Here is a 24,864-nt window from a genome sequence, read left to right as displayed (position 1 = left end):
AGGCCCGGGATCAGCCCAGGAGCAGGGGTGGGATCGCCCTGGAGCAGGGCCAGGATGAACCTGGGAGCGGGGCTGGGGTCCCCCCCAAGATCAGGGCTGGGAGATCCCCCGGGGAGCGGGACTGGGATTCCCCCTGATGCGGGGCCAGCAGCACCCCGGGATCAGGGCTGGGATCACCCGGGATCAAGTCTGGGATCACCCCAGGATCCCTCCCCCCATCAGACCCAGGTCTGCGGGGCAGGAGGGGGCTCATGGGCATCGTGCCCCCCAGCCAGGGTGTTCCGAGCCCAGTCTGGCTCCAGGACTGAGCAGAGCAGTGTCTCCCGGGGACAGGGATGGGGACAGGGATCGGGCCCGATGGAGGAGGCGGGAGGCGCGGGGGGGCACCAGCACGGGTGTATTTGACCGAGCAGGATCCACCTGCCCCCCACGATCGCGAACGGAGCTGTACAACACCCGCACCCCTTCCCCACCCGCATCCCCCCCACCGCGGGACAGGCACAGCCCCCGGCACAGCGGGGAAATAATATTAACAGCAAAGGTCGGGGGGAGTACGGGGGGGGGGGGGGGGGGGGGCTCAGCCGAAGGGCCCCTTGACATTTTTGGGCTGGAAGAGGGGCTGCTCCAGGGGCATGGCTCCCAGGCACTCTGCTGGGCTGCAGTGCCCCGTCTTGCCCGGCTGCCCTGTAGCCCCGGGGGGGCCGGGGATGCCGGGGATGCCCTGCTGTCCCACGGGACCTGGGGGGCCCATCTTCCCGTAGCCCGGTGGCCCTTGGGGACCTGGAAGAGATGGAGAGAAAACGGGAGGTGACAAGGTACCGGGGCTGGCAGCAAGCCCCAGCATGGAGCAGAGTAGGGGGGAGCTCACCTGGGGGTCCTGGGGGGCCGCTGTCCCCCATCACCCCCACGCCTTTCTCGCCTTTCTCTCCTTTGGCGCCCGGCTCACCTGGAAGGGAGGTGGACGGAGAGAGGGTGAGACTTTGGCACAACCGCGGTGCTTGGGGACACCGGGACCCCCCCTCCTGAGGAGCAGCACCTACCCCGCATGCCCGGCACGCCCTGCCGCCCCTCTCTGCCGATCTGCCCCGGCATCCCTGGAGAACCAGGGGGTCCCGGCCGGCCGGGCAGCCCGTCCTTCCCCGGGGGACCTGGTCTCCCTGGGGATGCCACCATCTCCACCGGGAAGTGCAGCCGGGAGGTGTAATACGCCATCCGCTCTGCGGGGAGAAGCGGCCGCGCTCAGCGCTGGCGGGGACCAGGCGATGTTGGGGTGCAATCCCGGCCCTCGCCCCAGCCACCACCCCGTTACCGTCAAACATCTTGCTCAGCTCCTGCTGGATGTACCTCTTGATCTCGTCGTAATTCACCACGTCTCCCTGGGGGGACACACGAGGGGGCGTTAACACCAGGTCCCCAGTTCCCGGAGTTGCCGGGCCCCCCCCCCCGGTCCTGTGCCCCACCTGTCCCTCCTTACCATCATCCCGGGGGGGCCCGGCAGCCCAGGGCTGCCCACAGGGCCCGGCGAGCCAGGGGGGCCCCTCTCCCCCACGGGCCCCCGTGGCCCCACGAGGCCCATGGAGCCACTTTTCCCTGGCCCCCCGGGCGTGCCGGCTCTGCCCTTCTCCCCGGGGTAACCCCTCTCGCCGGGGGATCCAGCTTCACCCTACGGAGATGTGGAAGGGCAGAGCTCAGCCTCAGCACCCCCCAGTCCCAAAGTGGGGCTGGAGGGTGCTGGGATGGTCACAGCGGCACGGCTGGGCTCTCCCCCCTCACCTTCTGGCCAGCCGGTCCTGTGATGCCGGGTTTTCCTGGGGGGCCCTGGGGAGACACAGAGGAGTGGGGTGGCAGGGGTGTCCCTCACATGGGCACGCTGGGGACACCCTGGCCAGGCCAGAGGGTGCCACTGGGCAGGAGAGCCCTCGTACCTCTTTCCCAACGGGTCCGTCCGGTCCCTGCTCCCCCTGTGAAGACAAAGCGGGGCAGCGTGAGATGGTGGTGCCGCCCTCGAGGTCCCCACTGTGCCACCCCTCGTGCCCCGCTGCACTCACCGGTGGTCCCGGGTGGCCCGGGGGTCCTGGCTGACCTGGGAGCCCTGGCAGCCCTCGCTCCCCCGCGGAGCCCCGCTCGCCTTTCAGCCCCTGCGGGGAGGCAGGAGGAGGGAGCCGGGAGCATCGGAGTCAGCACGGGATGGGGATGGTGACCCCCAAACCTGCTCTCCGTGGCACCCACCCTGGCCCCCCACATCCCCCCAGCTGGGGCTGTGACCGGGGCAGGGTCCAGCCCCAGCCAGTACTCACCACTCCAGCGAGGCCAGCGGGACCCGGCTGCCCTGGGCTGCCGGGGGGGCCCTGGGGGCAGAGAGAGGGGTGTCAATTGGGGGGGGGAGACAAACACCACAGGCGATGCCTCCACTCCCTGCACCGGAGGGAGGACTCGCCACGCTCCCCACCACGGGCAGCGTCCCGGCGTGCCGTGGGGGGACAGGTCCAACTTACGATGAGCCCCGGGGGTCCCTGCCGGCCTTGGGGTCCCATGGGTCCGGGGTCACCCTGAGGAAGGCAGCACGATGAGGGGTGGTGCGGGGCTCACCCAGCTCGGGGGTCCCATGTCCACCCACCCCCTCACTCACCTCCGCTCCCGGCCGGCCCGTGCTCCCCGGGGGGCCGGGTTTGCCACAGTCACCCTAAAAGAAGGAAGGGACGTGATGGGCAGCGCAGCATGTGGAGACCCTGACCTAGGGCTGAGGTCCCCGGGGCTGTCACCACCGAGTAGCCCCCAGTGCCACCATCGCTCACCTTCGGTCCCGGGAGACCCGGGTGTCCTGTCTTCCCCTTGAAGCCCTGGAGGGAGAAAAGAGCTGGGTGGGGGGGTCCCAGCTCCCACGAGCAGACTGAGGCAGACGACCCCAGCCCCGGTCTCTGCCGGGGACCCCATCCTGCAGTGCTGGGGTTTTGGGGGGGCGGGGGGGGGGGATGCCCACCCACCCCCTCGGGCTCAGAGTCCCCAGGAGCGAATGGTGGGACAGTCCCGGCTCAGGGGACACCCGGTCCTGGCTGTGGGGACTGAGCATTGGGGAGGGGTGACAAGGAAAACTGTCACTCACCGGAGGACCCATCATCCCTGGTGGTCCAGGGGGGCCGGGGTCACCCTGGAGAGAGAGACACACAGGTTGGGGGTGTCCTGGGGGGGCTACAGGGTGGTTGCCCCCTCTGCCAGCACCCAGGAGAGCCCCGGAGCCTCACCCGCAGCCCTGGCTTGCCATCTTTGCCATCCAGTCCTTCCAAGCCAGCGGGGCCCTGCGGGGACAAGGTGAGGGTGTCAGAGGGTGGTTGGCACCGAGGGGCTTTGGGGGTCCCCGAGGGACCTGCTCCGGCCACCCCAGGACATGGGAACAAGTCCCTGGGGAATGGGTCCACCCAGGAGCGCTCCCCGGGAGCACTATGACACCAGTGGGCCTGTCCCCCTCAGCCACCAAGGGGTGGCATGGCGGGGGTCTTACCTGGATGCCCGGGGGTCCGGGAGGTCCGGGGGGTCCTGGCATCCCCGTGGGCCCACGCATGCCCTCGCTGCCCTGCAAGAGCCCCAGGAGCAGCCAGGGTCAGGCAGCCCTTGGTCACCCCCCCCACCAGCCCGAGGGATGAGGGGTGCCACCAGGCAGCCGCATCCCGATGGCACCCACCCACGGCACTCACCTTCTCGGCCGCGGGGCCCGGTGGCCCGGCTGGCCCGACCTTCCCTGGGAAGCCGGGGGGCCCCTAAAGAGAAGAGGGGTGTTGAGTGGGGGGGGGTGGGTATCACAGCAGGAGAGCCCAGTCCCACACAGCCCACCATCTCCAGACTCATTTTAACGGGTTTGCTCCGGGGCTGCTCTCCACACCTTATCCCACGGGATGTGTCTGTGTCTCCCCCGGTAGAAACCCCAATCCCCGGCTGGCTACGCAGCCCCACGGGGACATGGGGACACACAGCCAGGGCTGGGCATCATCTCCTGGGGACACCCCCTGTGCTGGAGCATTGCTCCCCGCAGCCCCGGCGGGATGTACTCACCGGTGGCCCCGGGAAGCCCGGCTGGCCCTGGAAACCCTGCGGAGAGACAGAAGATGAGCTGGACCCCGACAGCCGCATCCTGCCCCGTGGGGATCTCGGGGGTCCCCGTGGGGGTCTCAGGGATGCTCACCTGGTCCCCCTTCTCACCAGCGCTGCCCGGGAGCCCGCGTTCGCCCCTCGGTCCCTGCGGAAAGAGGGGGCGAGGTGGGTGGGGAGCACCTCGCTGCACCCACGGCCACTGCAGCTGCCCCCCCTGCCCTCCCCACAGCCCCCCAGGAGCTGATCAGAGTGGGCACCTACCGCTGGCCCTGTGGGACCGGGGAGGCCGTCCAAGCCGGGGGGTCCCTGGGGAGGAACTCAGATAGATGGGGCTGGAAGGACCTCAGCCCCGGTGCCCACGGCGAGGGGGGCACCTGGGAGAGCCCCCAGCCCTTCTGCCCCCGGAGCACAGCCCTGAGGGACTCACCAGTTCACCTTTCTCCCCAGGGGGACCCACGTAGCCTCGCTCACCTTTGATGCCCTGGGGAAGGAAGGAGATGAAGGCACAGGACAGGGGACAAGCTGGGCCATGGGGCACGGATGGGAAGGGGGGGGACGGAGGGGGCATGGAGGGGGAAAGATGGGGCACAGGCATGGCATGCACAGGGCACGGATGGATGGGACGTGGACAGGGAAAGATGGGGCATGGATGGAGTGAAGAGCCGGGCAATGTTTGGGGCACTGGGAATGTGTGGGACGGGGGATGGATGGGACAGGGATGAGCCCTGCAGGGACACGGCACTCGGTGCCCACTGGGGTCCCCCAACCGCCTGCTCCAGCAGCACGGCGGGACCCCAAGGAGCAACAGGGAGGGACAAGAAGTGGCTGGGGCCTGGCATGTGCTGCCCGGCTCCCCACAGTACTCACGGGAAGGCCGGGGGGACCTGTTGCGCCGGGGTAGCCGGGCTGCCCTGGAGGTCCCTGCGCAGGAGAAGGAGGAGGATGAGCCCCCTGCAATGCCCCAGCCAGGCGCCCAAAGCCCACGGGGCACCAGTGTGTCCCCCATCCCCTCCTCCTCCCACACCACTCACCGGCTCCCCTTTGGCTCCGGCGAGCCCGGCAGGGCCACGTTCCCCCTGGAGACCCTTCGGAGGGAGAAGAGAGGAGCTGCAGGGGATCTCCAGCGACCCCTGCTCGGGGCTGTGCCCATCTGGCAGCACAGCCGGGCTGAGTGTGGGGGCTGAGCACCCAGGCACAGCCCGTGGGGTCTGTGATCCCCAGCCTGCCCGGTACCTCCGGACACCGGGGGGGACCCGCTCAGCGCCCGGCTGGGCTCCCTTCACCCACGGCACCAGGCTCACACCCAGACACGGATCGCTGCTGCCTGTGCCCCCCACGCTGTGGCCCGTGGGCAGGACCCCCAGGCAGCCCCGGTGCCATGGAAAGCTCAGCCCTGGGGGTGCCAAGCTCCCGGCACCCTGGCCACTGCCCAGGACATGTTTCAGATCACAGTTCCAGCCTGGTGTCACCCACTGCCTGCCCGTCCTCCCAGGGCACACCAGGCATGAGTGACACGAGTGACAGCCGGGAGTCCCCAGGCTCCACGTCCCGGGACCACTGGGGCGGGTTAGTGGGGTGACATGGTGGCGGTGGAGGCTGGACAGGACACGCTGGCACACCGCAGAGCAACAACCCACACAGACCCACAGAGATACACACAGACCCACAGAGACCCACACAGACCACGGTGTTACAATGACATTAGTGGACAAGGGGACAGGAGCAGGACGTGGCCGGTGTGGGCGAAGGAGGGCAGGATCCTCCGAGAGCCGCCCGCACAGCCCCGCTGCCACCTCGTGCTGGGAGGGAGCACGAGCAGGAGGATGAAGATGAAGATGAGGATGAAGATGGAGATGAAGCTCAAGATGGAGATGGTGGTGGAGGCTGGCTGACCCCAGAGGAGCTGGGGCCCGGGGGAAGAGGAGGATGAGCCCAGGCAGCACTGACTGCACGGGGGGGGATCCTCCCAGCCCCCACGAGGGGAGTCCCCAGGGGCAGCCGGGGAAGGGGCAGTGACCCGGTGCCATCCGGTGCCCCCAGCCCGCCCCACGGGAGCTGAGATGAGCCGCGGGCACCGAGCCACGGTAGCAGGTCCCCGGCACACCGAGAGTGGCTGAGGCGAGCCAGCCCGGGGGCTGCAGCCACCCCCGGGTCCCACGGCGGCGAAGGGCCCCAACATGGGGCACCGGTGACAGCAGCACCGGGGCCGGCAAGTGCCAGCACCAGGTTCCTGAGCTCAGGAAGATCATTCCCGAGCCTGCAGACCCTGGGTCCGCCAAGTCCCCCTGCGTGGGGATGGAGGAGGTGGAAATGGGAGGATGGAGATGAGGTGGAAGGGGAGGGGGGGCAGCTGGGCTGCGGCTGCTCCCCGGGGAGGGGACAGGGACGAGGGACACAGCCAGACCAAGCGGCAGCAACACAGGGCACAGAGCAGAGCCGTGCTGGGTCCTTACGGGCAATCCGGGTGCGCCAGGCGTTCCAGGAAAGCCCGGGGGACCCTGAGGGGAGAAACAGGGAGGTCACAGCCTGGAAATGGCACCCGGGAGCCTGGGCTGAGCCCTTGGGGGGTGCAGAGCAGCTGGGCACGGGCCAGCTCGGCCTCGACCTCCCACCAAGCCAGGCTCCTGCTCCGTCTCCGGGTCGGCAGCGCTTTCGCCTCCATCTCCAGACTCGCCGGCGGGACATCCGCGCTGTGCCGTGCCACACCTCCACCTCACCATGGCCCCGGCCCTCTGCCCCTCACCGTGGCCTCGGGGCAGGGTGCCAGGCTCCCTTGAGAACTTGCAGAACCCCCAGGCCCACGACATGATGCCCACACAGCCCAGCGGCCCCCCACCCCACCCCGGGCAGGGGTACTTACGACGGGCCCGGGTGGTCCCGGGGGTCCCCGCAGTCCCGGTGAGCCCTGGGGAGAGATGGCTGTGTCAGCTCTGACCACAGCAGGGGGACTGGGGTCTGGCCCTGCTCCGGCTCCAAGGGACCAGCCACAGCCCCCACCGCCACTGGGAAGGACTGGGATGGCAGCGGGGTTGTGGGGTGGGCTGTGGAGGAGTGGGGAGCACACCCACCTGCTCGCCTCTTTCGCCAGGGATGCCCGGGGCACCTGGCAGCCCGGGATCACCCACACAGTCTGGGTCAGGGCTGTCACCCTGCGGGGGACAGGGACACGTCAGGTCCTGGGACCAGCTCTGCCACCCGCTGCCCACAGCCGAGCCTTGCCAAGCCCCACTAAGTGCCCCCCCAAAGCAACTTCTGCTCCCCAAAGCCCCAGCTGCTCCTGCAACGGGGGGTACAGGGCCGGGTCCTCCCCCAGTGGGGACCATCCCTGCAGCACCCTGGGGACCAGGGAGCCAGACCGGGGGGCAAGGAGAGGGTGCTGGGCGGCACGGTTCACTCACCCGAGCCTCCTCCGCTCTCGGGAACTGGTCAAAGCACTGGAAGAAAACCCAGGAATCCCTTGCAGGGATGCACTGGAGGAGCCGCGGGGCACAGCAGGGTGCAGAGCCCTGCACCCCGCACCCCTCAGGCGCTCAGCCGCCCGCTCCTCCAGCCTGCACTGGCCCCCTGCACAGGACAAGCCCATCACCCTCCCCAGGGACCCCGTCGGGGCAGGCAGGAGCTGTGCACGGGAGCCTGCCTGCATGCCCAGTACGGCCAGCGTGCCCAGAGTGTGCCCAGAGCGTGCCCAGCCCTGCAAGCGCCTGCTGCTTTGCACGACTGCCGCTTGAGCATCTCTGCACCTTCACCCCAAAACCCATCAAACACCAGGGGGGTTTGGGGCACTGGGATTCCCACCCAGAGGTGGGCAAATACTCACGCGGGCGCAGCCCTCGCTGCCGGGGGCACCCGGCATGCCCCTGTCCCCCTTCTCTCCCTTGACGCCGCTGGGTGCTTCGAAGGCTGCCTGCAGCTGGGTGCAGTCCCCGCAGAGGCTCTGGGAGGAGGCAGGGAGTCAGGGGCACCCCAAGATGTTTGAGCCCCCCCCCCTCCCCAGGCACAACCCACAGCGGGAAGGTGCCCCGTTCCCACACTCTCACCTTCAGCACTTCAATATTCCTCTCGGCCATGACGGCCAGCGGCCCCTGGAAGAGACGCAGGAGGGAAGGGGACGGTCCCTGGGCTGGGGGGAGCGGGATGGGTGGCCGTTGGGGGGGGAGCTGCCACAGGCAGTGCCTTCACCTACCAGGTCTCCAGCCGGCCCGGGCAGTCCTGGCAAACCGTTGTGTCCTGGCATCCCCTAAAGTTGAGGAAAAAACCTGAATATTTAAAGCCTGCGCTGAAAGGTGGGCGGGATCGGTCCCCGCTCACCCTCCTCCCGTCTCCCACTGCTCACCTGGCGGCCTGGGGCACCGGGGGGGCCGGGGGGTCCAGGGGCTCCGGGGGGACCCTGCAACACCCCAAAATACAAACGGAGAAGAGGCGGGGGGTGAGGTGGTGGCAGGCGGGGGGGGGGCAGAGGGCGCAGCGCAGGGGGGACAGCACCCACCTGAGGGCCCGGCTGCGGCTGCCAGGACATCCCAGTCCAGAGTCCTGGGGCTCCCTGGGGCCGAGAGAAGTGGGGAGAGCGTTCAGTGGGGGTGAAGCAGAGCCGGGGGGGGGGTGCCCGTGGGCGTTCGCGGTGCTTACCGGCATCCCGGCGTAGCTGGGGTCTTGGCGGGGGCCGGGGGGACAGGGGCACTCCCCGGGGTCTCCCTGCAGAGAGAGGAGGTGAGGGCAGGGAGGGTGGTGGGGTGGCACGGGGGTACGGCTCGACCCCGACCCCAACTCACCTTCTCACCCCGGGCACCCTTCTCCCCCTGCGAGAAGGAAAAGCGGGAGAGGTGCATTAGCAGGGGGTCCCCAGCACCCCCCACTCCGTGCCCCCCGCCCAGGGCACGGCCCTTCTGCCACCCCCCAGTACATACCGGCTGCCCACTGGACCCGGGCACCCCGGGGAGCCCCCGCTGCCCTTCAGGGCCCTGCGAGGAGGAGGAGTGTGAGGAAGCTCAGCTCCGGGGTTCAGACCATGGCACGGAGGATTTTAACCAGCGTCGAGGGGCTGGGGGGAGGACGGTGATGCCCGTCCTGGGGGGCAGGACTTACCGGTGGCCCCGTGATGCTGGTTCCTGGTGGCCCAGGGGGCCCCACGGCACCTTTGGGTCCCGGAGATCCCTGCAGAGGAAGGACAGCAGGAGTGGGGGGGCAATGGGGGGAGGGAGGGCTGGGGGACGCTCCCTTACCTTGGCACCTTTCTCTGCCGCCATCCCCGGGGGTCCCTGAGGTCCGGGGGGGCCCTGGGGGCAGGAGAGGGTGTTAGCTCCCCCCAGCAACCCCAGCCAGCCCCCCCCAGCGAGCTGCGGTGACAGTACTGTCCCCAGGGTAGTCTGGCCAGGACCCCACTGCCACCATCCACACTGGGGGCTGACGCTGCAGGGGTGCAGCACCCCACCCCACCCCACCCCCCCCCATCCCTGCTTGCAGGAATCAGGGGGCTGGCGGCTGCCCCCCTCTCCCAAATGTTACTTACAGGGGTCCCGGGTGGTCCGGTGCTCCCGGGCTCTCCCTGGGAAAACCAGAGTGCGTGAGAGCCGACGAAGCCGCCCGGCACGGCACGGCACCGGCACCCCCCACACCCACCTGCGGTCCCGGCTGGCCGATCCCCCGCGGTCCCGGCTCACCCTAGGGAGACAGAGGGGCAGTGAGTGACCCCAGGACCCCCCCAACCAACACTCCATCTGCCCAGACGGCCCCCCCACCCCCGCCGCGGTCCCACTCACCTGCAGCCCCTTCAGCCCGGCCGGGCCCTGAACCCCAGGCAGCCCCGGCTTCCCCTAAAACACACCAGGGTCAGCCCCGAGCACACGATGCCACCGGGCACCGGTGACACTGTGGGGAGGGGGCACTCACAGGTCTGCCCGGCTGGCCGATGCCCGGGGGGCCCTGGTCCCCTTTGGCTCCAGGTTTTCCCGGGATGCCGATCACATCCGAAAAGTCTCCGTGCAGAGTGGGGCTGGGCTCGCAGGCGTCTCCCTGCAGAGGGGAGAGCACAGGAAAAGGGGGGGTGATGTCATGGTGATGGGATGTGGGTCCCCATAGAGGTGGTGGTGTGGGGGGGGCGTCTCACCTTCTCGCCTTTGGGACCGGCTGGACCCCTGATGCCGGGCTCACCTGACAGCCCCGGGAGACCGGCTGTGCCCGGGGTGCCTGGGTCCCCAGGGCTGCCTGCGTCCCCCTGGCAAAGAAAGAGAAGAAGGGTGACATGGGGGGCACAGAGCGCTCCCCCAGCCCCACAGCCCGGGGAGGCTGCATCCCCCTCTGCCACCGCCAGCCCCCTCCCCAGCCCCTCTCACCTTCTGTCCCTTCTGGCCAGCGTCACCAGGTCTGCCCTGGGGAAAACAGAGGAAGGGGTCAGGCCAGAGCATCCCCCAAAACGGGCACCCGTGAGCGCAGGGGGGCACTCACCGCTCTGCCCGGGGGGCCACCCTGGCCCCTCTGCCCCGGGGGTCCGGGCACTGCCAGCACCGTCGCTGCCCCTTCGAGAGCCTGCGGCGTGGGAGGGCACTGCCCGCATGGCTCGCCCTGCGGAGGGGACATCCTGGTGGCTTCGGGGACCTGAGCGCTGCGGGGGGCCCGCAGCTTCCCCCCCCGCCCCCGCTGCTCTCCCCATCTCAGGGCTGCCCCATGCAATGAGTTGCAGGAGGTCTCAGCTGGGGAGGTTTCATGGAACGGGGCAGGGAGCGGGGTCCCGGGGCTCACCTTCTCTCCTTTGAGTCCCCGCATGCCTGGATCGCCCTTGTCCCCTGGGAGCCCCTGCACCGAGAAGCCGTGGCAGAGGTGAGACTACAGCCCCCAGCTCCCAATCCTGCACCTCTGGGCTCCCAGCAGTGTGCCCCCCCCCCCCCCCCCCCCCCCCGCCGAGACCCTGCACCCCTCACTCACCGGTTTGCCCGTGGGTCCCTCCTGGCCGCCATCCCCCTGCAAGACATCAGGGGCAGGATCAGGCCGCAGAGGAATTCGAGGCTGCCCCAACACCACAGGGCAACGCAGCCATTGCTGCTCCCTCAGGGGGTGCAGAAAGGGGGGGGGCTCAGCATTGGGGTCACTCACCTTCTCGCCCTTGATGCCGGCCAGCCCGGGGAGCCCCGCTTTGCCCTGCCAAACACCCCACGCGGTTACACACCCAGCACCCACACAGCCCCAGGGCACCCCTCCGACCTGAGAGAAGGGGGGGGGGGGGGGCTCAGCCCCACATCCTCACCGGTAGCCCCGGTTGCAGCGGCACCGGTTCACCCTCGAGCCCCTCGGCGGGACCCCGCAGCAGCGCGGCGAGGACACGGGCATCGCAGGACAGGCAGGAGTCCCCCTGCGAGGGCAGGGAGAGGGCACAGCTCAGGGCGGGGGGACTGCAGGGGTTGCCCCCCCCCAGCGGGTAGGTGGGACAGAGGGATGGACACTCACCTTCTCTCCTTTCATCCCGTGGATGCCGGGATCTCCCTGGGAAGGAAACACAGGAGCTGGGCCTGGCGCTGCCCGCACGGGCTGGATGGTGCTCAGCGTCCCCCTGCTCCGGCTGGGGACAAACCAGGCCACCCCCCCAGCCCCATGGCACCTACCCTGTCCCCTTTGGGTCCCGTGGGGCCAGGTCTGTCCTGGGGAGTGGGAAATAAAGAGGGAGCATTAGGGATGCTGAGATGAGACCCTGCTCTGCCCTCCCCACCGCGGGCCCCCCAAATTCAGACTCACCGAGACCCCGCTCTGCCCTCCCCACCGCGGGCCCCCCAAATTCAGACTCACCGAGACCCCACTCTGCCCTCCCCACCGCGGGCCCCCCAAATTCAGACTCACCGAGACCCCGTCCTTGCCGGGTGCTCCGGGTGCTCCCCTGGGTCCCGGTTTGCCGGGCAGCCCGGTGGCACCAAGTGTCCCCTCGGAGATGGTGGGACACACCTCGCACGGCTCGCCCTGCCCGATGAGGACAGTGAGATGCAGCCCTGGGCTGGGGGGGGGGGGGGGGGGGCCCTCAGAGTGGCCCCCGAGATGCCCCAAGCAGCTCCGAGCCCAGGGATGGGCACCGCAGTGGAGCCGTGACAGCAGGGGCTACCGTGCCCGTGGCCCTGGCACCAGCCCCAGCCCCCCCCCCCCGCCACTGCACCCACCTTGTCTCCTTTCGGCCCCAGGACACCGGGGGGTCCCTGTGGGAGGAAGGCAGGGGATGGGGCTGCTTCAGGGAGCCCTGAGGCTGAGGATTAGCCCGGCAGTGCCCCCCCCCCCAGCCCCAAATGAGGCTGCCGGCTCTCCCGAACCCCTCTTCGCACCCGGGCTCGGATCCCACCACCGCTCTGGCCAAGCAGCCCCAGCCCGGAGCCAAGAAACCCGTCCCTGACCCCGGGCTTTGGCTCCAGGCTCCAGGTACTCACGGGTGTCCCAGGCGATCCTCCGGGTCCAGGAGCTCCCGAGCTGCCCTAGAGCCAGAGATGGGAGAACCTGAGCCCATCAAGGGAGAAAACCGCAGCCTTTGGCACCCTCAGCATCCCCCCCCTGCTACATTTCTCCCCCACTGCCACGGGGGTTTCCTGCCCCCCCAGCCGAGCCCTGGGCCACCCAGCTGGGGCTTGCCTGGCTGGCAGCACCGCAAGCCAGCACTGACTCAGCTGCGGTGGATCTGGCTCCAGCCGGGGATCCCTGGCACAACCCGCCGTGCCGAGCTGCCCCCACGCAGGACAAGGGGTGATCGGCACCCCTGTGCCCCCCCACTCACCTTTTCTCCTTTTGGACCTGGGGGGCCACCAGGGTCACCCTGAAAAGGAGAGGGGATGGCGTTAGCCCTGCCTGAGCACCCTGGCCAGCCAGCCCCATCGTGCTGTGCTGCTCCCCACCCCCCCTGCCGCAGCCCCACAGCACGGGGGTCCTCACCGGCTTCCCTGGAAAGCCAATCCCCGGAGAACCTGGCTTCCCCGGCGGCCCCGGCTCGCCAGCCAGTCCCTCGGGTCCCACAAGACCAGGGTCACCCTGAAAGGCAAAGAAGGGGGGTGTCAGTGCCAGCACTGCCGCTGGGTGCCCTCACCCAGAGCCCCCCCCACCACCACCACCTACCTTCTGACCCTTGGGACCCACCACGCAAATCTCTCCGGGCCGGCCCTGCCGGGATGGGAGCGAGGTATGAAGCGCCACACACGCCACAGGGTGGGGGGGGGGGCCGGGATGGTGGCCAGACCCCACTGCCCCGTGGGGGGGGACCCCAAGGGATGCCCAGGTACCCCACAGCATTACTCACATCGCGCCCCGGGCGCCCCGGCTTGCCCTGCAGTCCCCCGTCGCCCTTCTCACCCTTCTGACCCTGCGGGACAGACAGACGTCACCCACGCTGTCTCCTGTGCTACCCAGTTTGGCACCAGTAGGTCCTGGCACCTTTGCCAGCACCCCGGGACCCACAGGGATGTTGTCCCCAAATTGCAACGCCAGGACCCACGGGTGGGCTGGACTCACCTTCTGTCCGTCGGTGCCGGTTGCCCCTGGGAGCCCCTGTGTGGGGACAGGAGGGTGAAGTGGGTGCCCATGGGTGGGCTCATGTGGGTGCCCACGGCGGGGCTCACGCAGGGCTTCCCCCCTGCTCGCACCGCTGCTCCTTTTATCCCACCACAACCCACTGAGCCATCTCCTCGGGGCCGGACCCCCTCACCCCAGCCCGGGGTACACACAAGATGTTGGGGGGGCAGGGGGGAGCACCGCTGGGTCCCCACGCCACGACATCGCTTACCGCCTCTCCACGCTGCCCCTTCTCGCCCTGCGGCCCCTCGGCGCACTAAGGAGGAGGAACAGGAGGGAGGAGGGTGAGGGGGGGGCAGCAGAGCCAGGGAGGGGGGTACATAGTGGAGGGGGGGTGGGTCTCACCTGCACAGGGCCACCGGGGTGGGTGCGCACGCAGTCAGCACCCTGCGAAGAAGGGGGATGTGGCTCAAGGGCTCTGCTTGCACCAGCCACGGCCAAAGATGGGGGGCCATGGGGGGCAGGAGCATTCCCCAGGGCAGCGGGACCCCCGTGTGCCGGGGATCCCCGTGGGGAGCAGCCCCGCAGCAAGGGGGGGGTCCCTGCATGGGACGTAACCGGGGACACTCACGCGGTCGCCTTTCTCCCCCTTGCCGCCGGCGGTGCCGGGCACGCCGCGCTCGCCCTTCCCGCCCTGCAAGAGAGGGGACGTGCGGGTGACAAGATGGGACACGGGTGTCCCCCTGACCACGCGTGTGCCCACAGCAGGGCCCACGGCTCCCGGGCAGGGATGCTCCAGGCACAGCTGAGGGTCCCTGTTGGAGCTGAGCTCTGTGGGTCCTGGGGGGGGCGGGGGGGTGTGACAAACCTACCTTTGGACCCGGGGGACCGAGCGTGACCTAGAGAGAGAGGAAAAAGTTGTCCCGCAGTGCCCGGAGCCTTGCAAGGGCACGCTGCCTCCAAACGGTCCCCATACTCCCCAAACCCCGTCCCCAAGTGCCACCCCGGCAGCCCCCTGGGGCACCTGGGGTCCCAAACACCCACCATCCCCCTGCCATCAGCCCCACGCCTCCAGCCAGAGGTTGCCACAGGAATGGGGCCACATCTGGAAGGGATCAGAGATGTTCCCCGCAGAGAGATGTTGCCGGGCCCCGGGCCAGGAGGTCATGGGGTGCTGGTGGCCATGGGTGACACCCCCGAGCCAGCACCCCGGTGGCTTTTGCTGTCCCCAGCTCACAGCCCAGCCTGGCCCCAGCAGTGGCTGGGTCGGGGTCCCCACCTCCCACCAGCACAGCCCGGTGCTCCCCAGTGGCACACTCACGTTTGCCGAGGCCGTCTGCGGCGAGCAGGGTGGGCACTGGAAGAGACGGGGATGGCGGTTTGCACCAGCTCCACGCACCATCCGCAGCACCCAAAACCCTACAGCACCCACAACCCTGTGGCACCCACAACCCTGCAGCACCCACAACCCCGTGGCCACAGCCCCACTCCCCTGGGCACCCCACACCCGCGGGGCTGACCCAGCAGCGTCTCTCCCCACCAGTCCTGGGGTGCCTGTGGGCACAGGGGGATGCCCGGGGTAGAGAAGGGAAAAGCCAGAAGCACATTTTCCTCCTCGCTGTGTCCCCGGCGGGGGGCAAGGAGAGTGCAAGCCTGGCACCCGGCTCTCCCTGCGGATTTGTGGCTTGACCACAGCTCCGCTGGGCCAAACCAGCAGCTCCAGTCTGCTCCCCTGGGACCGGGGCCAGGCAGGACAGGGCTGCCTACACCCCGCACCTGGGTGCTGGTGCCAGCTGTGCTGCACACACCCCCCCCAGGGCTCCTGTTCCCCAGCTGGGGACAGCCCCACACCTCACCCCCTCACTGGGTGTCCCCAGCTGCCTGGTGGGGGTCCCTGTCACCCTGCGGGGAAGCGACATGGAGCAGAGGGCGAGAAGAAAAGCCAGGCAGGCTCGTGGATCCTGTGGCCACACGGTCCCCAAACCATGCTGCTGGATCCCCGGCAGGATCCCACTGTGGGGTCACAGCAGCCCCGGGGGGGACAGGACCACGCAAGGATGGGGCACAGGGTGTGCTGGAGACACTTCCCAGCTCCGGCAGCGCTCTGGAGACGATCGGAGGGAACAAAGAGGCCCTTGGCCTCGGCTGGGATCGCTCCAGCAGCGGCAGAGAGTAAGTGGGGCCTCAGTTCCTGCTCGGGGGAGTAGAGCAGCCGCTTCTGCAGGCGTTCCTGCAGCTCTGGCAGCAGCAGCAAGTTCCCGAATGCAGCGGGAACAGAGCCAGCCCAGGGCATAGATGGGCCCCCGGCACGGCCCCGGCACTGGTGGGAGCGGAGCTGAGTGTGCTGGGACTGGGGCAGCTGGGCTGGGACACCCTTTCCCACTTCCCCTCACCTTCTCCCTGTGATCTCCCTTCAGGCCGGTCCTTCCCGAGGTCCTCACTGGCTCCTGTGGAGCGAAAAGAGCACCCATGGGTGCTACTTGCCTGGGCACCCCTGGGTGCCATCTCCCCTTGCACCCCTGGGTTACCCTGCCTGGGGCTGAGCCCCGAGCCGGTGGCTCGGCCGGTGCAGACCGGTGTCGGGGCTGCAGGAGCCCTCCCCTCCCTCCCTCCCTGACATCTGGCCGCCGCCAGCTCCCTCCCTCCCCTCGCCCCGAGCCCAGCGCGGTGGAAAATGTGAGGCAGGGCTTTTCCAGCCGCTGCATCAACGTGGCTGCCGGCTCGGCAGCACCAGGCACCCGGCACGGCGGCTGAGCGCTGCCCACCCATGGGACCTGGAGGGGGACAACTGGAGTGGGAGGGGGACACCTGGGATGGGATGGGGACACCGGGGCTGGGCTGGGGACACTGGGGCCGGGCTGCCGGAGGGATGCAGGAGCTCACCACGCCCAGCGGCTCCTCCAGGCAGAAGCAGCGGGTGTACACCCGGCCCTCGGGCTGCGGCGAGATCTCGATGAGGTTGCTGCTCTGCATCAGCTCCGCTTGCCGACGGGTCTTGGGTGCTTCCGTGAGGCACTGCTAGGAGGGGGGGGGGGGGGAGGAGATGATGGGGTGAGAGCCGGGAGCCCCAGCCCTGCCTAAGCACCCGGGGCGATTCAGGAGAGGGATGCACCCTGCACCGTGCCAGCCATGGGGACAGGCATCAAGAGACATCTCAGGGTTGGTGGAGCGCTGGCCTGCGTCCCCAGCCACCATGAGCAGGTGACCCACAGGGAAGCTTTGGCTAAGAGACCTGCCCTCACCGTGCCTCAGTTTCCCCTCTGGGAAAAACCCTGACGATGCAGGGCAATGCCAGGGATTGGCCAGGGCTGGGGTGGGGGCTCAGGGCGGGGACTCACCCCGCTATCTGTGATCTCGCAGCACCCCTCTTGCCTGGCCAGCTCGGCGTCACAGTAGATCTGAGCTTGCTGGAGATCAAACTGTGGCGAGAAGAGGGTGGCAAGTCAAGGGCAGGCAGGGACGGATCCTGCGCCGCAGGCAGAGCGTGCCCGCACCCCCACGGGGACTCACCCGGACTGGGGTGCCGCGCACAGCACCCAGCCCCAGGAAGGCATTGCCCTCGGGGGCCAGCGCCCGCCGGGGGGCCAGAGGCTTGGAGGAGATGGAAGCGCAGTCGAGGTGGACGGAGATGGCGCGGCTCTGCACGGCCACCACCACCTTGTGCCACCGCCCGTCGAAGAGGGACGCCACGGCCTTCCCCGCGAAGACGGCGCTGACGAACGCGGCCCCCGGCGCCCTGGCCTGAAACTCCAGACTCTTCTCGGGGCCGTGCACGGCCAGGGAGAGCTGCGCAGGGAGGGGACAACACCGTGCTCGGGGATGGCTCCCGGCTGTCCCCTCGCTGCCAGCGCATCCCACCGCCCCGGGGCCATACCTGGGGGTAGCCCTGCCGGTCAGTGACTTGGAAGAGGTACCAGTGCTCCCCAGTGCTATTCTTCTTCAGCAGCAAGGTGAAGATGAGGGTGAAGGCGGGGGGCAGCCCACGGGGAAACACCTGCCTGCAGGGACAGGCGTCAGGGGCGGCCGGACCCTGAACTGGGCTCCGATGCTGGTGTTTGCACCGAGGCTGGCGGCAGCACCGGCCCCGACACCCCCATCCACATAGCACCTGCCGGCAGCGTCACCCCCAACAGCCCCCTTGGGGGGCTGTCCCCATCGGTGGCACCGTGGATGCCATCGGGGCGGATCCAGCCCCAGCCCCAGCGCCTGGAGCTGTTTGTGTCTGGGAGACGCCAGCACTTATGCAACAGGAGCCGAACACGAGGCAGACAGCAGAGATGCTTCCTCCCGTCCTGGCACGGCACGGGGGAGCTCGGATCGTCCCCCCAAAGCACAGGCCTGCATTCCCCACGCCCGCTGGATGTGCATGTGGGGGAGGGGACTGAGCCCAGCCTGCCCCAAGCACCCCCACCCGCTGTCCCCATCCCTGCCCCACGGCACAGCCACCGTCTCCACCACACACCCCCAAACACGGCCCTCCCGGGGTGGCTGCAGCACTCGGGGCCGTGCGCTTATCATCACAGGACTGAATTTTCAAATTTTGTCCCTGGGCAGCCGGGAAACGCGTCCCTGACCCCACAGGCTCCGTGGGACGGATGCTCCCACGCAGGCGGCGGGCAGCCTGGTCCCCCCTGGCACAGCGGGGAGCTTGGCAGCCGTTCCCCGATGGGACCGTGCCCACCTCGCCCGCAGCCCGCTCAACCACTGGAAATATTTGCTTTGGGCTCTGCTCTGCTCCCAGCCTCCGCTCCACCACACCAGCAATTTTCCAAGCCACTGGTCTGGAGCTGGACCAAGGCACGGGGAGCGGGCAAGACCCAGTGATCCCCTCTGCTCTCCATGGGGCACAGGGCTGTCCTTGCTGGGCACCGAGGAGCAGGGCTGGGGTGGAGGGGCACCCACGGGTGCCCACCGGGAGCTCACGACCTGGCTGCCAGGGCCACCCCCGCGCTGAGCACTCCCCAGGGCTGGCTCTGGGCTGCCGCAGGCACCCGGCCAAGAGCAACACCAGCCCGGAGCATCCGTCTTCTCGAAGCCATCTAAGGACTTGGTTGCCCAGGTCAGGAGCCAAGGCTGGGTCTCCTTCACCCTCGGGAGAGCCCCGTGCCCGGTGTAGCCGTCTGCCAGCCCCAGGGTGATGTGGGGACAGGCGGGCTGGAGGAGGCAGGCGTACAAACCACAGCAGCTTCCTCCAGGAACAGGACGTGGACCTGCTCCCACCTTGCCACGCTGCAGCATCCCTGCCAGCCCCTGCCCCTCGGGCATGGCCGGAGACGGTGGGGCCGAAGGCCGGTCTGCGTCTCCCTCCCCCAGCAGACCCCTGTGGCCCCAGCAAACCCAGCAGTGCCTGCTCAGAGCTGTGCAGCGTTTGGAGCTCGTCTAGACCCCGCCGAGCGCCTGCCAAGCTGAGCAGAGCAGACACAGAGCAGCCATAGAGCCGCGGTTGCGTAAGGGCTGGCCACGACCCAGCCGAGCCGCTGCAGCCCGCGATTTACTTTCTAGGAGGAAGGTGGTTTGGGCAGCCCCAGGGCTGCACCGCTGGCACCTCCGCGTCCCCCCGGGGGTGCCACGGAGCTGCCTGGCCTCTCCAGCACGAGCTAAGGGCAAAGCTGAAAGTGCTTCACCCAGGCCCCATCCTTAAAACACGTGGGGACGGTGCCTGGCGGTGCTTTGGCCACCGAGGGCCACCCCACGAGTCGCCCACACTCACTGCGTGGGCTGGACCAGCGGCACGGCGCCCAACCGCAGCACCACCGGCCCCCTCGGGTTGCGGACTTTCTTGATGGAGGAGATCTTCAGCAGGTCGAACCTTTTAATCAGGTTGAAACCTGCAGGACAGAGCGGAGGAGGTGAGACCTGGCCCCGGAAAGGGTGCTGAGGGCTGATGCTCGCAGAGCAGAGCCCATCCCCGGGGAGTTGGGGCTGCGCGGGGACCCTGTCTGCGGGGCGAGAGGGGCTTTCCTTACCCGTTATGTTCTCATACTTGTCCCCAACCAGATCCTCATCCCACAGCTGCGGGCACAGCCCCCCTGTAAGGTAAATCAGCACATCACCGTGGTGTCCCCGAGGGCAGGGGGAGGCTGTACAATTAGGGTTGGACTGTGCAGAGCCCCCTCAAGCCCCGGAGAGTCTTGAGGTGCTTGCAGGAGCGCACCCTGACACCCCCCCCCCCCGCCCCCCAGCCCCCCGAGGCCACTGGCAGCCGTGGGGCAACACAGATCCAGCAACCATCGCTCCCACGGCAGCGCTGGCTCCTTGCAAATAGCCTGCCGGGAGCGAAGCAGCAGGTTTGGAAGGGACGGGGGGTGAGGTCAGAGCTGGCCCCGGCCGCCTCCCGCGGCAAGGTCACCAGGTGAAATGCTTTTCCCAGTTGCTGCGTGTTTCGCCTCAAAACGGCCCCGCGGCTGGAATCGACATCAAGAGACTCGGATGGGTGCCGCGGACACCCAAGGAGGGGAGATGGCACCCAGAGCTGCCCGCTGGCCTGCTTGTCCCATCCTGGTGACTTCCCCAGACCTGGTGGCCCCAGGGGACAGGCGTGAGGGCTCGGCCAGGGGACAGTGAGAGGCTGAGCCGCAGGAAATGCCGTGTCAGTCGCGATCACGGGGGATGCTGGTGCTGTTTGCAACTGTGCTGACATATTATTGCTTCAGCAGCATCAATCCACCTCCGCTGGATCCTACCAGATGTTGGGAGGCGCAAGATAGAGGAGGAAACAAGGGGGTATTGAATGAGGAATTTGTTTTGTCTCCGTGCGCACCAGCCTTGGAGCAGGGATGGCTCTTGATGATTCACCCGCCTCTTCCCCAGCCCTTGGCCATTCCCATGGGGGTGGCTTTGGTCCCCACAGCCCCCTTGCCCACCTCCGCCTCTGCCCAAGAGCCCAGCACCACCACGGTGCTCCCCCCCCTGAGCTGAGCGCTCGCTTGCACGGGGCCAGCGGCAGCACAGGGAGGTGCCCCTCGCCCTCGGGACCCCCGACACGGCCGCAGCGTTGGGGGCTGCAATACTGGAGCTGGCCCCACACGCACGTTTGGTGGCCAGGGGCAGAGCTCCCTCCCGCCGGTGGTGAGATCATCCTCAGTGGGGCACGGGGTGGAAAATGAGGCATAAATCACCCCGGATGCCATCTGCTTTGAAGCCTCACTGGGCCCCAGCGCTGCCCCTAAGGGAAAAACCTCATCTCCCCAGCCCTCATTTCCCTAACGAGGGGCTGGGAGCCAGGAGGCCAGGACACAGGGCTGGTGGGTGCTGGTGCTGGCCACAGGGTCCCTTGCACAGGCAAATGCAGGCAGCCCCCAGGCCCCCCCCACCCCAGGGATGAGCCACCGCTCCACCCCCGCAAAGACTGATGCAACTGCGGCTTCGCTGCCAACGGCTCCTCCCCACCATCCGCCTCGAGCTCACCCCGAGCCGCAGCCGGCCCCACGCCAGGACCCAAACACAGCGGCCCCGCAGCCAGGGAAGCCTCATCGGGGACCCCCATGAGCTCAGTCATCACCCCCCCCTCCCCGTCCCCAGCTTCCTGGGGACAGCCCCGAGCCCTCCACCGTTGGCGTGCACCACGGCTAAACCTCTTCCCACCTCGCAGCCGGAGGCCCAAAACCCCCTCGAGAGCTCTGTGCATCCTCGCCGCTGCTCCGAGCGGTCCTGGCTCACCTACAGAGCAGCCCCCGCTCGCTCCCGGCTCCCGCCCGCGCTGCCGGACGCCTCTGCCTTTGCCGCGGGGCATTCCCGGCGCTCGGTCGCTGCGGGGGCGATGACGGGGTGTCCCCGGGCTGGCTCCCCGTGGCAGGGCTCGCCCGGCTCTCCCTGGCCCCCAGCCCGCACGGGATGCTGAGCAAAGCCCCAAAGCCAGGATGATATCTGCAGCCACCGCTCCGGCCACCAACACCGTGGTCCTGGCGCACGGGGGACCCGGCACAGCTCCCGGTGTCTCCCGGTCACCTCTGCCCCGCGATCCCAGGGTCTGAGCAGGGACAGGCAAGGAGGGAGTTGCTCCCGTGCAGACCCCAAGCCCTCGCTCCCGGTGTTCTTTACCTTCCGCTGGCGGCAGCTCTTTCCCCTCGCAGGCACTGACGAGCCCCGCGAGCGCGAGGGCCCAGAGACCCCTCATGGTGTCGGTGGCTGCGGCGCGGGGCCAACGCGGCTGCCTGCATGGGAGAGAGCTTGGGCAACAGCGGGACAGGCACGTGGTGGCCACCGGCCCACGGCCTGCGAGCCGGGACACTGCCAGCAAAGCCACCAGCGCGGAGTTGACGCTGACCCGCTCGGGCAGGTTTTGGGGGGTCGGTGTGACCCCCATCCACTGCTGGATCCCCCGCCTGCTCCACACCCAGCCCCAGCATCCCGGCATTCGCAGGTTCAGCCCAACCCCAGCACCCAGATTTACTCCAAACACCTGGAAACACAGAGACTGGCATCCCTCCTGTGCAGACCCCCGCCCCGGGAATGTCTTGCTCCCTCTTGTTTTATCTCCCGGTCCCCTGTGGATCCCTGGGGTGGCCCAGGCCCCGCGGGGTCACCCCGATTTGGCCTCCCTCCTGTCTGCTTCCTGCCACGAGGCAAGGCAGGGCTGCCAGCAGCCGAAGCCGGGCGTCGTGACAGACTGGACACGGCCACGCCGGGCTCCGCTCGCCGCTGCGGGAGCGGGACGTGCATCCCTGCGCCTCCGTCCCCACGCACGGCAGCGGGGGGGACCCCTGCGACAGGCGGCCCTGCCTCTGTCCTGCCTGCACTTCGCTCTCTCGCACCCCCAGAGCTTTTCCCTGCCTGCACCCCAGCTCCCCTGCCCCAAGCCTCCTGCACAACCCCTGTGACTCCCGGCTCCTCGCTGCTGCCTCCCGGCTCCCCCGGCCCAGCACCGCTTGCACCCACCCTGCTCCCCCTGCACCCACCCTGCTCCCCTTGCACCCACCCTGCTCCCCCTGCACCCACCCATGCCCTCCCTCACCCTCCCGCCTGCACCCCGTTTTTCAACCCTCGCACCCTCCGCACCGGCGGGTCCCCACGGCTCCGGGACGCCGTCCCCAACCCTCCCACCCCCGGGGTGGTGATTAATTATGATTAATTACGGGAAATCCCCCGTTCCGCGCCCGCCCGACAGCGCGGCCGGGCTCTTGCCCCGCTCCCCGTACCCGGGGCCGGCGGGGGGGTTCCGGGGCTCACCTGGGGGGGGGCCCGGGAGGGAGCGGGCGGCACCGCGGGTCCGGCCGGTCCGGGGCGGTGGGAACGCGGCGGGACACCGGGAGCTCCGCCGCGCCGCCCCCGCCGCCTTCCCCGCCTCCCTCCGAAGCGGGAGGGGAGCGGGGGGGGGGGGGGGAACACCCAAGCCGCCCCCCCCGACGGCTGCCCTCCCTCCGCCTCCCCAACCCGGAGGGGGGGCCCGAGCTGCCGCCCGCCTTCGCATCCCCGCCCTTCTCCTCCTCCTCCTTCTCCCCCCTCCGGCGCCTCCTCCGGCAGCGCCCTCCACCCCCCCCCCCCCCCGCCGCCTTCCCCCTCCCCAGAGGGCTGGACCCCCGCCCAAAGGAGTGGACCTGGAGCGGGGGGGTGCCCCAATCCCCGGGATGGATGTGAACCCCATCCCCTGGCTGCCATCCCTGTGGAGCAGCTTTTCCTCCTCCCCTCCCCCCCCAGGGACCAGAGGGGACCCAGCTGGTGGCACCGGTGCTGGCATCTCTGGCCAGAATGGTTGCCACTATGGGGAGGAGGGTGTCCCACTGGGGATGCTCCTCCACAGGCACAGCACCGGGCCCCAGCACCCGGCCAAGGTGGCAGCAGCCCCCGCAGCATCAGGGCAGGCAGACCCCGCTGCGCCGCGGAGCTGATGTACCGTCCCCGGTGACTGGTGACTTGGGGACAATACAGTTTAGGATGAGGCACTTGGGGTCAGAGCCCTGGGACGGGGGTCCTCGCCGCCATCCCTCCCCCGCTGGCAACTCTGCCGGTGGCAGGAACACTGCCAGCGCCTGGCAGGGCTCCTTCCTCATCCTCAGCGCGGAATTTTCACAGCTGAACCAGCCTCTCCGATGGCGCTGGGGCCCTGCCAGCCCCAACGAGCCCCGAAGGGATCCGGCACCCGTCCCGCCTGGCTGCCCGGCTCCCCTCCAAAATCCCCTGCCCACGCGAGTGGGGCCACCCTGAGCACCCACAGGCAGGGAGCAGGCCCACCCAGGTCAGCCCCCAACCCACGCGAGGTTGGGTCTGGGGGATGCCAAGCCACCATGGGTGTCCCCCAGGTCCCCATCCCCGCATCCCCTCCCCGAGGGATGCCCAGCACGACACACATCCCCCCGCTCAGCTGCTTTTCTCCCAAATTGTGATGAATCTATTTACACTGAAGCTTTACAAATGTGTGTTAGGGACGCATGCATCTCAATAAACGCGCTCTAATTAACAACTGATATTTATTCAGCCCACAGTAAATAAGCTGTCGCAGGCAAACCAAGCGATGCAGCTTTTGAAGAGCGGCTCGACTATGCCATTTATTCAGCTGACAGCCCCCGAGATGAGGTGACAGAGCACTTGATTCTCCTGCGAGTCACCTACTGTAGTAATTAAGGGTAATTAAAGCAAGTGGGTACAAAACATAACGAAACTTTTATGATTCCTCTTCATTGGACAATTACTCACACCGAGCTGTTCTTTGTGGCCACCGAGCGGCCACGACCCCGTGTGTGACCACGAGTGGGGTTTGTGCATGGGTGGGGGGAGCTGGGGCGGGTGGGACCTGCCCTCGCCCCCAGCACGAGGCGCAACCCCACGACCCGGCCCCACAGCCCACCTCACAGCAGAGCAGAGGTGAGGGGCAACCTCTCAAGCCAGACCCCTTGCTAACACCAGCACAGCCGGCAGCTCCCAGGGCCCTCCCATTCGGCTGTGAATGGCTTTGGGGTGTTGCACTCATCCCTCCTGCTGCTCTTCCCGTGCCTCAGTTTCCCTCATTTGCACTCCCCTGGGTAGGTTGTCCCCAATCCTGTGGCACTAAGACACCCCAGGAGCACGGGGACGGTGTGGAAACTTCAGCTCCTGCTTCCCCTTGTTGTGCCGGTGCACGGGATCGGTGTCTCCGGGCGGGGGGGGGAAGGAGGCCGGATCCTGCTCCCCTGGTACTTTGCAAAGCGGGGAGCAGTTTCCCTCCAGCCCGTGCCGGCATCCCCTGGAGCGATGCCGAGCTGGGGGCTGGAAAGCAGGATCCTGCAGCCCCTGCCCACCGACCCAGCATGGAAAAACCAGAGCCAAGCTGCGCTTCCAAGAAACAGCCGCGCCGGCTGCCAAGAAACACGAGCCGGAGCAGAGCCCGGCAATTTTCAG

At 68.7% G+C, this 24,864-nt stretch overlaps 1 protein-coding gene across 4 annotated transcripts; it reads right to left on the bottom strand.

Moving 5' to 3' along the window:
* Positions 1-380: 380 nt before the first annotated feature.
* Positions 381-22,974, bottom strand: COL16A1 (collagen type XVI alpha 1 chain). 4 transcript variants are annotated; one of them, XM_042793839.1, is made up of 71 exons: positions 22,720-22,974; positions 21,592-21,704; positions 19,518-19,580; positions 19,262-19,379; positions 17,426-17,549; positions 17,062-17,337; positions 16,890-16,970; positions 16,435-16,569; positions 15,945-15,998; positions 14,873-14,908; positions 14,424-14,450; positions 14,183-14,245; positions 13,957-13,998; positions 13,823-13,867; positions 13,552-13,587; positions 13,340-13,402; positions 13,159-13,203; positions 12,979-13,074; positions 12,824-12,862; positions 12,483-12,527; positions 12,222-12,257; positions 11,911-12,027; positions 11,679-11,714; positions 11,524-11,559; positions 11,324-11,428; positions 11,173-11,217; positions 11,005-11,040; positions 10,822-10,875; positions 10,528-10,644; positions 10,416-10,451; positions 10,190-10,297; positions 9,973-10,095; positions 9,843-9,896; positions 9,703-9,744; positions 9,593-9,628; positions 9,306-9,359; positions 9,169-9,237; positions 8,991-9,044; positions 8,856-8,882; positions 8,713-8,778; positions 8,573-8,626; positions 8,420-8,473; positions 8,270-8,323; positions 8,124-8,168; positions 7,904-8,020; positions 7,485-7,520; positions 7,155-7,235; positions 6,947-6,991; positions 6,540-6,584; positions 5,118-5,171; positions 4,954-5,007; positions 4,514-4,567; positions 4,348-4,392; positions 4,178-4,231; positions 4,048-4,083; positions 3,693-3,755; positions 3,500-3,571; positions 3,243-3,296; positions 3,104-3,148; positions 2,796-2,840; positions 2,630-2,683; positions 2,496-2,549; positions 2,298-2,348; positions 2,049-2,138; positions 1,926-1,961; positions 1,774-1,818; positions 1,475-1,663; positions 1,310-1,376; positions 1,041-1,217; positions 869-946; positions 381-780 (listed from the first exon to the last, which is right to left on the bottom strand). In XM_042793839.1, the coding sequence occupies exons 2-71, from the start codon at positions 21,665-21,667 to the stop codon at positions 578-580; spliced, it is 4,866 nt and encodes a 1,621-aa protein (XP_042649773.1). In that variant the 5' UTR covers positions 21,668-21,704; positions 22,720-22,974; the 3' UTR covers positions 381-577. The 4 variants fall into 4 exon arrangements, with proteins under 4 accessions (XP_042649773.1, XP_042649774.1, XP_042649776.1 ...); XM_042793840.1 differs by having other exon boundaries at positions 16,435-16,566; positions 22,720-22,973; XM_042793842.1 differs by lacking the exon at positions 6,540-6,584.
* Between the last annotated feature and the right edge of the window lie 1,890 nt (positions 22,975-24,864).

The sequence above is a fragment of the Tyto alba genome, unplaced genomic scaffold (assembly GCF_018691265.1).
Source record: "Tyto alba isolate M040663 unplaced genomic scaffold, T.alba_DEE_v4.0 Super-Scaffold_20, whole genome shotgun sequence".
NCBI classification, from domain to species: Eukaryota; Metazoa; Chordata; class Aves; order Strigiformes; family Tytonidae; genus Tyto; species Tyto alba.
Note: the sequence above shows the minus strand (reverse complement) of the source record. Positions and strands in the feature narration are given on the sequence as shown.